Here is a 13,697-nt window from a genome sequence, read left to right on the forward strand (position 1 = left end):
TTAAAATGTCAATTTCATGTTCATTTACAGATTTATTATTACATCCTGGGGGGCTTTCTCAAGTACACTCATGATTCAAATAGACATGTCTCAGACTTTAAATTGCTGTAGTGTTTCATGTCAAATCTTGGATTAACCTTGATACTTTTATCTTAGAGCCAAAAGAAAAAAAAAAAAATTATATCAAATGCTTACTTCACGCCGACATGTTAACATTCGGGGAAAATTGATACATCACACTTTGCTGGTTTAAATTGCCTTGCAACAATGGAGAAAGTAACGCAATACCACTGGTCAGTAAATGGTGCCTTGTAAAAGCTTTTATACCCCTGAACTTTTCCCCGTTCTGTCACAAATATGTTAGGTACCAGGCTGGTGGGTTCTTTTCAGATCATCCACCAGAGGGCGCCTGATGACAGCTGGTTCTTGGAGGGCGTGCCGGCAGGTCCTAACCAGACGCACCTGTGGGGAATTGCCATCTCCTGGTGGAGTATATGAGGAGCTGACTGCCAGCACATCTTCGCCAGAGTGTTTGCCTGAACTGGTACACTGAGCCCCTCAAGAATTGGTTCGCTGAGCACACTTGTTGATATTCGAGTTGTTTGGAGATCTAATACTCCCTTTGTGATCCCTTTTTTCAGGAAGCCTTCAGGAGAACTCGAGTCATCCCTTTTGGAAGAAAACCTCCAGAGGCACTGTGAAAGTTCTAACTGAGAGCCCGAGCCTCACCTTCACCTTCCCAGTTACTTACCGGTGCAGTTCTCAGTTGGCAGTCAGCTCCATTACTTCTCCGTGCGGTCTAGCACAGCCTGTCCACCCTCCGACTCTCTGCCCAGCTGTCGCCTTTGGACCTACCCACCTCCTGGTGCCTGGCCTTCCTCCTCCTCTGTTCGGACCCCGACTCCCACAAGTAAGAGCTTCATAACCAGTTCAACAAAGTTGATTCGCTGATCCCGTACTCACCATATCTCTCTCCCTCAGTGAGCGGCTGAACCCGGAACCCTTATTGATGCCAAGCCCAACTACCCGTTCTGAGTTTTTTGTGAATAAGGAAAATAAATCCTTTTGAACTTTTACACCAGTCTCTCTGTGAGTGTTTCTGCATGTGGGCAAAGAACGTTAAACCCAGCATGACAAAATATAGTTTTTGTGGGTTTAGACCAAAGTTAAGGTAAACAAATGTGAAGTGGGAGAAAAAGGATACATATTTTCTAGATTTCATTTGACATATTAAAATATGAACAATATCCAATGCAAATAAATACATATCCATTGCCTCCATATTTTATGTAAATAGGATAATTAATTTATTTTCATCTTGGTACAAATACAGCTGCTATTTCAAGGCCCCAAAACTTTACAAAGAACATTAGAGAGAAAATAGTCTCCTAGAAACTAAGAAACACACTGGACAGTGTAGGTGTAAAGTTGTGGAGAAGTTTTAAACAGGGCTAGATGGGAAGACAATATCTGAAGGTTTGAACATTTGAGCCTTTGAAACAGCTACAGACCTGCCAGGACAAGGTTGTGTACCTAACGTGACAGGCTGGGTGAGGGGAATCAATCAGAGAAGCAGCCAACAGGCTGATAGTAGCTCTGGAGGAACTGCAGTGATCCAAAGTTGAAGTGTGAGAATCTTTTCAAAGGACAAATATCAATATTGCATTCCACAAACTGGCATAAAAATAAATTAAAAAGTCCCGATAAAATGTAACATGGCAAAATGCAAAAACATGTTGAAGGAGTGTTAATACTTTTGAGTTGAATATAACTTTGCTATTTTCAAACAAATATAGAGAATGAATTTGTGTTTTTCTTTAAGAAAAATATCCTTTTTGGTTATGTGAAGATCCTAAAACCAGCCAGCCCACCTATATCTAGGACCAAACCCACACTGAGTGGTGCATAAACCATTAAACTGCAGCAAGCAATATCAAACCAAAGGCTGATTAATAAAGATAGCACAAACAGCCTTGCAAGGTGTGCCCCTCTGAGAACCTTTCACTAAAACAACCTTGTAGTAATAATGACCCAACCTTCTGGTCCTAATCCCCTTGTGCTGAGCAGAAAACACCTTCTGGCCTAGTGTTGCTTGACAAGCTGCTCTCCCTGCGCACAGGGGAAAGGGGAGGGAGGCGATAAGCTCAGTGGACCTGTGCAAAAGGTCACAACACATCCATTCCTGAAGACAGGGGGGAGTTTCAGAGACACCTACATGTTTTCATGGACAGTCTTTAGATCTTAATGTGCTAAATTAATAGAATGGAACATGGATATTCTAAAGGAGCATTAGAAAAGGTGTTGCCCGCGTCTACCAGAGCAGATGATCCACGCTTAGGTGTTTCCCTCCTCACAGCTGATTTTGCTGCGTAAAGACAACATTGCGCCTTTTCTCCATTCGCCTCGCCCCCCCCGCCCCCTTCCTTCACGTCGCAGCCCTCATCCCATCCATCGGAATCACGTTCACCTATTGACAGGTTCGGTGACAGGCAGAATCTTTAAGCACAGCATAATCCTCTCAATATGATTTTCGCAACGATTCAGAGTTGATACCTTGCTTTAAGAACGGGGATGTATCGGTGAGGCTGACTGCGCTCCTGCGACTGTCTATTTTTAATGTCTTTCAGTGGGCAGGTTGGAGCTACTGGGGCAATGCGCCTACACGCTGCCTATGCAGTAGCATATACCATTGGACATTACGCATAGCAACACTGGTGTTGTTTTGAACACGGGGTTTACTTTTGCACTTCACAATTAGTTATCAATTATCCACAAGCAGGCTGCATAAGTGCACGCATAAAATAATTACATCCCATTTGCCTGGATTTGATTAAAATCCTAACGGGGCCATAAAGAGGAGGGTCTCTTTTCAATTTCACTTGGCCCGGCGACAAAAGCGCACTGAGAGGCTTTGCTTACCTTCCCACCGTTTGGTTGGCGAGCTGTCGCATTCGATTGAACTGCTTCTTCATCTTGTATTTTCTGCGTTAACACCTATGTGAGGAAATATTCCGCATTATTTCTCTCAGCGCGTCGGTCCGTCCTCCAAAGAGGCGCAGTACAAAATCCTCTCTTCCATATCTCCCGTCCGTCATTGCAAACAGCCGAGCGCGAAATCGGACGCCACAGTTACATCTTTTTTGATGATATATTTATATATTCCCCCCCCACATCAATATTTGCCCTGCTGCCTGCGCAGGGATGCTGGAGCAATTCACGGTGGGCACACACACACACACCCACACACACATAGGCTGAGGGCGACAGCAGTGACAAGAAGCGGCTGCGCAGCAATGCCTTATGGGAAATGTAGTAGAAAGTCCCTCCAAATGAGCTGCTCTACTAATCGCTCGGTTTATAGAAAAGTCCAGTTTTTAAAACATTTGCATGATTATATTAGGTACCTTTGAAATCTATACAAGTTCACAAATGCTAAACCACCGCATAGACATATAATGAGTTTGATAGATTTGTTGTGGTTTTACCATTTCAACCAATGTGGGAAGTAGTTTTATTATCTCACATCTTTATAAAATCAGGGTTGTATTACCAAAAAGCAAAACAAAACAAAAACCTCTTTTTTATTTTGACCGAACCTGGATAGCAGCTCCATCTAGAGGCATTTACTTGCTAATGCAGATGCTCAGAATAAAACTCTTTTCAGCTCATCGGTGGTGAATTGTACTGAAGATAGTATGTTTTAAAATATTTTTAGAGCGACTGATATGTCGTTCTAACAATGAGACGTTGTATGTCAACGAAATTTATTAAGAAAAATAAATGTTAAGGAAAAAAAAATGTTGACTCAATGTTAATTTTACAGCTTTTAAAAATTATTTTCTTTATTTTCTTTTCTTTTATTTTCTTTTCTTTTCTTTTCTTTTATTTTATTTTATTTTATTTTATTTTATTTTATTTTATTTTATTTTAATAGCATTTTTTGTGCGCTGCTTTTCTGCAAACTGTCCAGAAGAGGGCAGTCGTCTTTTTTTTTTAAACCACAAAACTCAGCACCACAATGAAAATCTTCAACGTCAGTGACAAAGAATAGTTTTTTAGGTGGGAACTTTCTGACTATTTAATACATCTTTAATATCTATAATTTTATTCATATAACAAGTCACACTGACCTTCTGGGATAATCTTACCTTACAACTAGAAAGGCAAGCAAGGAAAAACAGATCTGTATGTCTGTGTCTGTGTTATTAATGCAAACATCTATCTATGAAAATGTCGATCAAAAAATCAATCACTTCAAAATGTCATAACAAAACTGCAGCTGATTTCATCACGTATCAGTTTGTGTATATAATTTACTTACATTGCCATAAAATGCTTCTTTCTATAATGTTAATCACCATTTCAAGTTATTTATATACCCTTTTCAAAGTGAACACTAATGACTATTGCCCTATCTGTATTATTAGAAGAGCTGGAATCAGGATGAAACAAGAAATGTTTTGGTCATGCCTATTTAACACAATGTGCTGCTGTCTGAACTGTGATCAGGACAGAGGGCTTACAAACCCAATTCAGAGGCAATACCCTCTAGGTCAGTGTCATGAGGTCATCATGGACCAACAGGTGGGCTGCACACTGAAGCCATAAGGTTTCGGGGGCCTCCGGGGGGTAAATGATACAGAGCAATGACTGTTTCTGCCCTCATTAATCTCCTAAAGCTGGAAATTGAGAGGAGCAGGGGAAACCTTCAGCCTTGATCTCAACCTCTGGACCCTGTCAGATCATTTGTTTTCATTAGTCCCCACTCAGATGAACTGGTCAGTCCCAGTCAAGATACCCACCCTGCCCCCTTAAGTAGGGAGGATTTCTGCAAATATCTCTTATTCAACCAATCCCAACTTCTGAAACTTAAAGCTCCAGTCCAGACTGTCGCAATGGACACTTCTAAATCATTAAAGGGGTGATCCTTGTCCATGCTCTGCAGCATCAATTGTTTGCCTTTTGGTACGAAGACAGCAAACACTAACCTTAAGTTATGGTAAAAGACAATGTTGATTTACATTTTAACACAGCATTTGGAGCAAAGCTCTGATGTTCATGAGCTGTTTGCTCCACACTACTAGAAAATATTGCATCACGGTCTTTATCTGTTTGCTTTTGACACTAGCTTGAATGACTGTGTTCCTTGTTCTCTAATGTTTCTTCACTGGGGAGCTGGGGGCTAATTGGATTCCAATTTGCCTAATGAAGCCCAGGTCATAGCCTCTTCCAGTGACCCTTGGCTACTACTGATATGACATATGGGATACGGCTGTCAGTCACTGTCCTCAGCCCGTAACCCGTATGTTTTTCTTGGCTTTTCTTTACAACAACATGTAGCTCTGTAGTTTGTTTCGTCATGATGGTGCACGATAGTCCTGCTCAAAACAAACAAAGGTGCAGAGCTGGGAAAGACCTAATGGGACATTGTGAGCTCAGGTTAAAAGTTGCAAATTCCAACAAAAGGAAGATTGGTGGGGTGGTCACCTCATGCTTGTGTTTTATCTTCAAACACATAGCATCATATTACCCTGATCAATCAGTTTTAAGGGCAAGGTGGGAGTTAAGACAAGCCTTTGGTCTGTCATCTAAGAGAAGTGTGACATATTAATCAAGGAGGCCTGAGCTGGAGAACTTGAAAACCCTTCATTCAATAAATCATTAATGCAACCTTTTTACATTTTGTTATGAAACCAGCACACACTTCAGACATGAAGTTGTGCACAACCATGAAGTGGAAGAAAAATAATACATGTTTGGCTATGTAAAAATAAGTATGACACATGTCTATATTCATCCAAATAGCTATTCTCCCTCAAGATGTAAAACCACCCAGTAAAATACACTGAAGTTTGATGTTGTAATGTGACAAAATGTGCAAAAGTTCAAGAGGTATGGATACTATGCACATTTTAAGTAATTTCTTAAAATATTCTTGTTTCTCACAGACTCACTTTGTAAAACAAAGTTCACCAGAGGCATTAACAACAAGAACCTTTCAGTTGTGTCTGAGAGCTGAAACCAGACATGCAGAGTCTGAGTCTTTTTAAAGAGTTATCTGGAGCCAACATACGTCCCAGCAAGCCCAACTTCAGTCCTAATTTAAACAATTGTGACATCTGAGGGACAGAGGTATTACACGTCTAAACTAGGGACTGTTTTAACGTGCATCAAGTGGCACAAAATGATGGTTATCACAAACACCTTTCAGACACACTAAATGCATGTCTGCTTGCAAACGGAGCTCAAATTTAAAGGCTGAAACTGGGTATTAAACACTGGGATGGTGTAGAAGTAAACAAACAAGACAATTGACCAAAGGACAGAGAAAAGCCCTGCTTTAGACCAAGGAGGAGACTTTGTTGGTTTTCGTGTTAAGATTCATGGATTCTATTTTTACAGTAAAGTGATGATGCGATTTGACAGAATGGTGCTGACATCAGCTATTGAGGTGTTATCTTTCACAGGACAGAACTCAGATGTTCCAAGATATAACTATGCTGTGATAGATAATGACTGTGTCTAGGCAGGAGTTACCTTTAAACCCATATGAGGAAAAAACCACAAAGATTGTCAACAATGTTCCCAAATCTTTCACAAAGTTTCTTATCAGTGTTTTCCAATTAAATCAGGCTGCAGGGCATTTATGATAATGTATGAGAACTCAGACTACAAACATATACAGTACAGACCAAAAGTTTGGACACACAGTTGTGTCCAAACTTTTGGTCTGTACTGTACCCCACAAACCAATAGCAACTAAAAGTGTTAAAACTGTAAAGATTACTGGAGTGTATGCATGATTACAAATTGAAAACACTGTAATGATTTGGTTTTGTTGTATGCTCAAACTGACAACTAAACCTCTCATTCTGATGACTGAAGTGACAGTTATAACTTTTCAATATCATGCAAAGAAACTTGATTATGTTTTACCATCTTACTGTCATTAAAATGCCTCATATTTCACTGCAGTGACATGTTTTTGCCTCTGGCTGTCTCTTTGATGCCACAAGACTTATTATAATACAAAGTTTCTGGCATGCTACTGCTCCCTCTTTTGAAAGACAATTTGGAGACTGTTTGTTGGGGTGTGGCAGGCTGAATCTGTTAAGATGGAAGTTGATGCATGTATAAACTTGCATGCACATTGAATAAATGCAGGGTTCGGCTTGGAGAAGACTGAATTCAGAGCAAATGCCATCTATGTCTGAGTATCCATGCATGGAGATTTGTAGAAGTTTTGAACTTTTATATTTATAACTTTGTCTGATGTCTCTCTTACCCAAATCTGTCATCTTTGATGTTGAGTTCCCTCAAACATTTCCAGGATGTTTCCTTTATTTGTGCTGATTTAAAACCTTGAGACGCACAGTTCGATAAACAATATTTTTGCAATTTAGACTGAGATTCAGGGCATTGATTGATTTAGTATTTGTTTTACTGTTTTATGTTGAACAGGAGAAGCAGATGGGCTTTTTGACAGTAAATAAGTGAAGAGGTTTGGATTTCTCATCATTGCACCAAAAGCAGTTTCTGTTTGAACCATTATTATGAAACGGTTATTTCTGCATAAAAGTAAAAAAACAACAAATCTTGGCTTTAACAAACCGAGGACTTAAAAAAAATAATTTACCACTCAGTTCATACCACAGTGATGACAAATAGCTCTAGTAAAGTCAGCAGTCGGACTATCAGTGGTTTCAGGTAAGGACATGCATTTCTTTTGATGTTTTAGTCTTTGTGCTTCCTCTGTCAGCAGTAAATCTCTGCCAACATACACAAACTGCTTCATTAATTTAATGACTTTAGAAACTTTTGATACGTCAAATGGACCTCTTTGAGCTAATTGGAGGTACACACACACACACACAAACACACGCTTCTGTTTTGTAGCTTTTTAGAGATCTATAAACATTACTTTAAGAAAGACGGAATCCATTAGCTCTACATTCTTATATTGTTGCAGGTGTAAGTCCAAAAAAAAATAGCCTTGTACCAAAATGTCTTCCTGCAGATTGTTCACCCATGCACACACACGCACACCGGACATTTGATATGAGACCAACATTTGGAAACTACGGCCTTGAGGCAGCTTTGGCATTTCATTGATGTGAAAGGCAGATTGACCTCAGATGCTCAAGGATTTATGATGCAAGCTGAGCAACCTGAGGGACCAGCCAGCTCCGTGATGCGGTGGCAGCCACTTGCAATGGAAAGATTTACACTCAAGATGTTGCCTGCATGCTTTTGATAGCTCGTAAACTATCAAGAAAAGGAAAAAGGAAAGATAGTGTTTTCTTGCACAGACCTTTAAGGCTGTATCTTGTTTCATTTGTTACAGTCTGATCCTTGAGCAACAAGAGACGGTTCTGCCAAAAGAACAGTTAAAAAGTCCACAAACTGATTATTTTCAGAACTTAACTATTGACATCTTTGGGGCAATTCCTTTTTTTTTTTTTGCCATATACCAGTAATGGTTGTGTTATACAGCTTAGATGCTCACTTTAAATGATAAAACTTGATGTAAAATTCATAAAGTAGTGATTTATTCAAAAATCCAGTGAATCCATTGTTGTTTCCATTGGCGTCAAAGAGTTTCCCTTATGCTTTGCTGAGTCTGCCGCAGAGGATCACTATGAAAACTAATGTTTTTCTGGACATAAATTCCAGCAAAGATAAACTGGTCTTTCATGGATTTGTTTTTGCAAACACTGAGCCCAATAATCAGCCTCTTTTCCTGTGCAGGAATGCGGGAGGCATCACCCTCTGTGGAAGAGCTTAAGTGATGGACTGACCTTATTTTTCTCAACCCTGAGCTGAACTCCATTAAGAGCTGCCTGAAGTCTGTAATTTTACAGACAGCCTCTTATCGTGTTTGTCTTGTTTCCTCCTCAGGGGGTTGACGACTTGCCCACAAACCAGCTTTGCTTCATTCCAACTGCGCGGGCCCTCTGCAGAAAGCACAATCAACAGATAGGACAACTGTGTGACTGAAACTGAATTAAATGTAGATTCTTCTTTGTATTTTTGTTATCAGTGCTATTCAAGGATCTGTTTCATGTTCCGGGAGTAATTTCTGATTTATTTAAGTGGACAACTTAGAAATGTCTTGAAGTCTGTGATTGCATGCATACTGAGTTTTGAGATAATTGCTTTTGCAACTCTGAGATTGCAAAGACTGTTGACTAAGGCTACGCTGGTGCAGTTATTCAGATACATTTGACACTTATATGCCTAACTACAGCATTATTGTCAGGATCTGTGTTTTTCTGTGTTTATTTAGAGTTTTCTGTGTCCTTGAGTCTCTTCGTTGTCCTGTCCTCCCCTTGATTGTTCCCAGGTGTGTCTCGTTTCTGTGATTACCCTCCCGTGTATTTAACTCCACCTGTGTTCCTTGTTCCTCGTCGGGTCCTTGTCAATGTCTTGCTATTGTCACTTCGTTGTCAATGTGTCCATGTGCGTGCTGCCAGTTGTTTGGACTGTGATTTTCTTCATTAAATTTCATTATTCATTTTACCTGGGTCCGCTGCGTCTGCCTCACCGCACCGATCCATGACAATTATATTCAATCTGACATATTGAACAGTTAACTAGATATTTACAGATTGTGTGTAAAAAACACAACATGTTTTTCTCTAACTTTTGGAAATTAAATCAAATTGAACGTTTCATGTTTCTGACTTTTATTAATATTCTGGCTTCAGCTTACTCACCTAAAATTGGAAATATTTAATCTGATTCAATGTCAGACAGTGAAAAATATGTCTTTTTATAGAGTGTGTGTAAATATGGACTTTTAACTGTATTCTCCTGTAGTTGTGCATATTTCGTATTTTTGGCTTCATGCCTTTTTTTTTTGACACATCCCAGTTATAAAGTCACAACTGGATATAATGATCACATTCCCTCGGGCTTCCCCTGATTGACCTTGTCAGAATCTTCCTTTGGTGACTCAGAACCCCTGAGGCTCTGGGAACACGCAGTCTCCTCACTGTAGCCCAGATGAGAGGGACCCTGTTCCAGTCTGACAGCTGCCAAGGCTCCCATTAACGGCTATCAGCAGCATGGAGTTGGACAGTGGCTGCTGCTCAGCACCTTGAGATTTTGAACTGGGTGCTACACATGAAGAAACTTTAGATACAGCGGCATTTTACCAAGTTTTCTCAAGGTCTTCTAATCTGGACAGATGGGAAAAGAGGAATGAGGGATGAAGCACGAGAAGAATGTTGAAACAAAAGCACCAGGAAGGAGAAACGGTGGGAATGTGCTGAAAGATGCATCTTTTTAAGGTCCTCCACACAGACATGCTGCAGTGGGAAATTTTTCTTGGCCACAGTCCTGTTTTCAGTCCTGAGCTCAGAATACAGCTGATCTGCTGCGTTTTTCTGCTGTGAAATAAATACCGGCTTAGGATAAAGATCAAATGATTATTTCTGAATCACACTACCGCATATTAATCTTTGTTGTATTTTTGCAACCCAGTAATGAAAGATAACAATAAAATTATTGCATGTTTTTTTTTTTGTGGCTGTCAGCAGGTTAAACCCTCTTCCTGGCTCTGATTGGTTGTTTCTAAGTGGTTTATTTCTGTAGACGATAGTAGGACCACAGGGAGATGACAGAGGAGCTCGATCTGCTCAAGACATAGTGACAGTTTCAGCAAATATGTAAAAGACATATTCTTTTTTTTTCTTTATAAAAGTTACCTGCTGCAGCTTGAACACATCCTTTATATTAAACACAGTCTTGACATCATGCTGTCATGATGCTGTTCCAAAATTCACAAATGTTCTACAGACATAATATTAAGACTTGTTACTGTAGTCAGAGTAAAAGGTGATCCAACAAGAATTTACACCACATTTTATGTGTAGAACAATTATGTGTTAAAGCCATATATCCTCGTCTTTCAACTTCACCATTACTCACTAATTTTGTTGGTTCTACTGCAAAGCAATAAAACTCTCATGGGCGACATCAGAAAAAAATGGAAAATTTTCTGAGTTATGAATACTTTTGCAAGGCACTGTTGAGACAGAACAGAAAAAAATATATAGACAGCGAGTAAATAACTCCCTTCAAAGCATTTCAGTAAGACTCATAAAAACATTGAGAGAGGCCATTGTTGTTTTTTTCACTTTTTATAGGCAGAAGCGTCCAATTTAACCTAAAATAGACATGAAAATGGGGTGATAAAGTTGCGCCATAACAGACACTCCAACCTTGAGAGTGAACCTGTGAACCATCTGGATGCTGCAAAAATAAGATTCAAGCAAACACATCAAGAGTCCACAAGCTACTCATGAAGCTACTTTGGTGAGAAACCAGGGGGAAAAAACCCCCAGAAAAATATGTCGTTTAGTAAATGTTTGCCAGCAAGCAAAATCTGAGTTTTATGCAACACATGTTTTCATTTGGATAGACGAGTACATTAAAGCCAAACAACACTGTGCCAGATCAGGATGTAAATCATCATTCCCAAATGGATGCTTCTTCCAGTAACCTGTAGAAGAGTTGAGAGCATAAACATTGTGTAAGACTTAGCAAAGCCAGAAAATAAGCCACTTTGAGCTTTCTAACCTGCCAAATGGCTTTGTTGATATCCAGAGGGATAAGACTTTTTCCAAAGGATCAAGAAAGGAAATCCGCTCAGGCTGCATTCATTCCTTGAGAGAAGATAAGATGGTCTGCAGCAGGACTCTGGAGCATTTATAGGCATCTTAAATGGCTTTAGCTGGAGCTCAAGACCTTGATGGAGGGCTAATGTAGACAGAACAGCGTTGATCTGTCTCTCAGCTCACCTAATAACCCTGTCATTAGTTTCAAGGCTTTGCGTGTGTAAGGCTCAGTCCCTGCTGTTGTTTGCATTTGTTTAGTCTTTCTGTGACAGAGCACAGGATGAGATCATCCATCCTCTTTACCCCTTTAACTGGTTCTGATCTCCTACATCTGGAGGCCTCTGCTGCAGTGCAGCGTGAGGACTGTTTATGCTTGTTTGCATATTTGACTATATGTTCTAGTCAGAAGTTACAGCATATCTTAACTGCTCACGCAGCAGCTCACAGGAACACAGATGGCTTTCATTTCCACCTGCCTTCCTTTTTAGTCACACAACTGCTGGAGTGCTGAGAATTTAATGTGGAATGCATAATGACGAGAAAAGATGAGAAGAAAGATCATGTATGAGCAAACATCCTTGTGCAAGTAGTTCACACCAACATTCCTGAATATTTTGATGCAACATGCATCAAGATATTCAAGTTGTGCATTGCTAACACAAAAGGGTGAGGTTATTTGTTTATGTTACATAGTGCAGCAGACAACACACACTAGCGTCTACGACGACAGGATCAGTGTGTCCAGCTCCAGGGCCTTTATTTGACTGTCTGGCTTTTATGTATGAGCTAAGTGCTGTTTATGTCATCTGTTTATGCTCCTCAGGTGCTGCATGTTGAAAGGGTTCAGTGTGTGTAATTTTAGTGTGTGTGTAATCTCAGTCAAAGTCAAGCACTTCCTCTAGTGTTGGCTTCTCCTCAGCCCTTGTGTGATGATGCAGAGAAATTTCTGTGATGGGTCAAAAAAAGAAGAAATGTGCTATACACAATAATTTTCAATCGTTTTTTACAAATAAAATTCTGGTAAGTGTCATGACATTACCATTTTTGGGTTGTGTGTATAACAACATTTAAAAATTGCTTTCTTTTTAATCACATATCTTTGCAAAATTGCTCAATGGGTCTCATCTTAATAAGAAAGAAACCTTCAGAAAGATGAGTCCATATCCTATGCAGATTTTGAAAACAACTCGGTGGCTCATTTTTATGTACAGGAGAACTAAAATAAATAAATCAAATAATAAATAAAAAATATGTATACTGTATTTATTCAATTAAATTGCAAAATACTTTTCTTGTGTATAAAGCAGTATTAACAAAATGGGAAAATAATTATTGGTTCAAAATAATTATTTTTTGAACCAGTGTGTTTTAGTCACATTTCAATAAAATATTTTTCATTATCTGTTAATGACGTCGCTATTAGAACTATTAAACACAGTAGATTGTGGCAAATCTTCTCAGCTCTCTGGGCTAAGTGTTTTAGTCTGCGTTTGCATTAAACACTAACTGTTTTGTATATTGTGACAAAATTACATCTCCATTCACTAAAACAAATTTAAATTAGAGTCTTTTTGCTGCGTTTTCTAGTCGTTTTCTTTTATTTTGAGGTTAATTTGAAATAAAGAGTTAAGAACCAAGATTGTGCTGACTGAAAAAATCTCAGTGGGTAAAGCAATTCTTTGGACTTGATCATATAATACAACTTGTGTGCAGGGTAGAAAGGTTCCTTTAAAAAGTTCTCTGGGTCTTACAAATCCGTAGATGCAGGCTTCTCTCTTTGCAGGTTATCTGTGTTCATGCACTGCCTAAAAGCAACTATTAGGCTTACAAAAGACACACACACTCACACACGCCCACACACAGTAGTATGTCATATATAGTAACGTCTGACATAGATGTGATAAGAGACTTAGAAGGAGGGGGCAGGGAGGTTTCTGGTGGAACTGTGAGTGACATGGCAGCTCTGGGGTAATCCTGCTAATCCTCTGCCAGCTCAGGGGTGCAGAGGGACCGGAGGCCTTTGACCCTGCTCCAAAAGGAGGTGTTAACATAGATGCACCCACCAAACATTTCTGG

At 39.5% G+C, this 13,697-nt stretch overlaps 1 protein-coding gene across 4 annotated transcripts in view; it reads right to left on the reverse strand.

The window, feature by feature from the left end:
* The window catches only part of arhgap44a (Rho GTPase activating protein 44a), a 31,782-nt gene extending 28,534 nt beyond the window's left edge, over window positions 1-3,248 (reverse strand). For 3 of the 4 annotated variants that reach the window (XM_032586995.1, XM_032586994.1, XM_032586997.1), the window contains exon 1: window positions 2,920-3,248. In XM_032586995.1, the coding sequence (XP_032442886.1) occupies window positions 2,920-2,972 (53 nt within the window). In that variant the 5' untranslated portion in view covers window positions 2,973-3,248. The remainder of the gene's footprint in view (window positions 1-2,919) is intronic. The other variant, XM_032586998.1, reaches the window with a different exon arrangement.
* Between the last annotated feature and the right edge of the window lie 10,449 nt (window positions 3,249-13,697).

The sequence above is a fragment of the Xiphophorus hellerii genome, chromosome 16 (assembly GCF_003331165.1).
Source record: "Xiphophorus hellerii strain 12219 chromosome 16, Xiphophorus_hellerii-4.1, whole genome shotgun sequence".
Classification (NCBI taxonomy): Eukaryota; Metazoa; Chordata; class Actinopteri; order Cyprinodontiformes; family Poeciliidae; genus Xiphophorus; species Xiphophorus hellerii.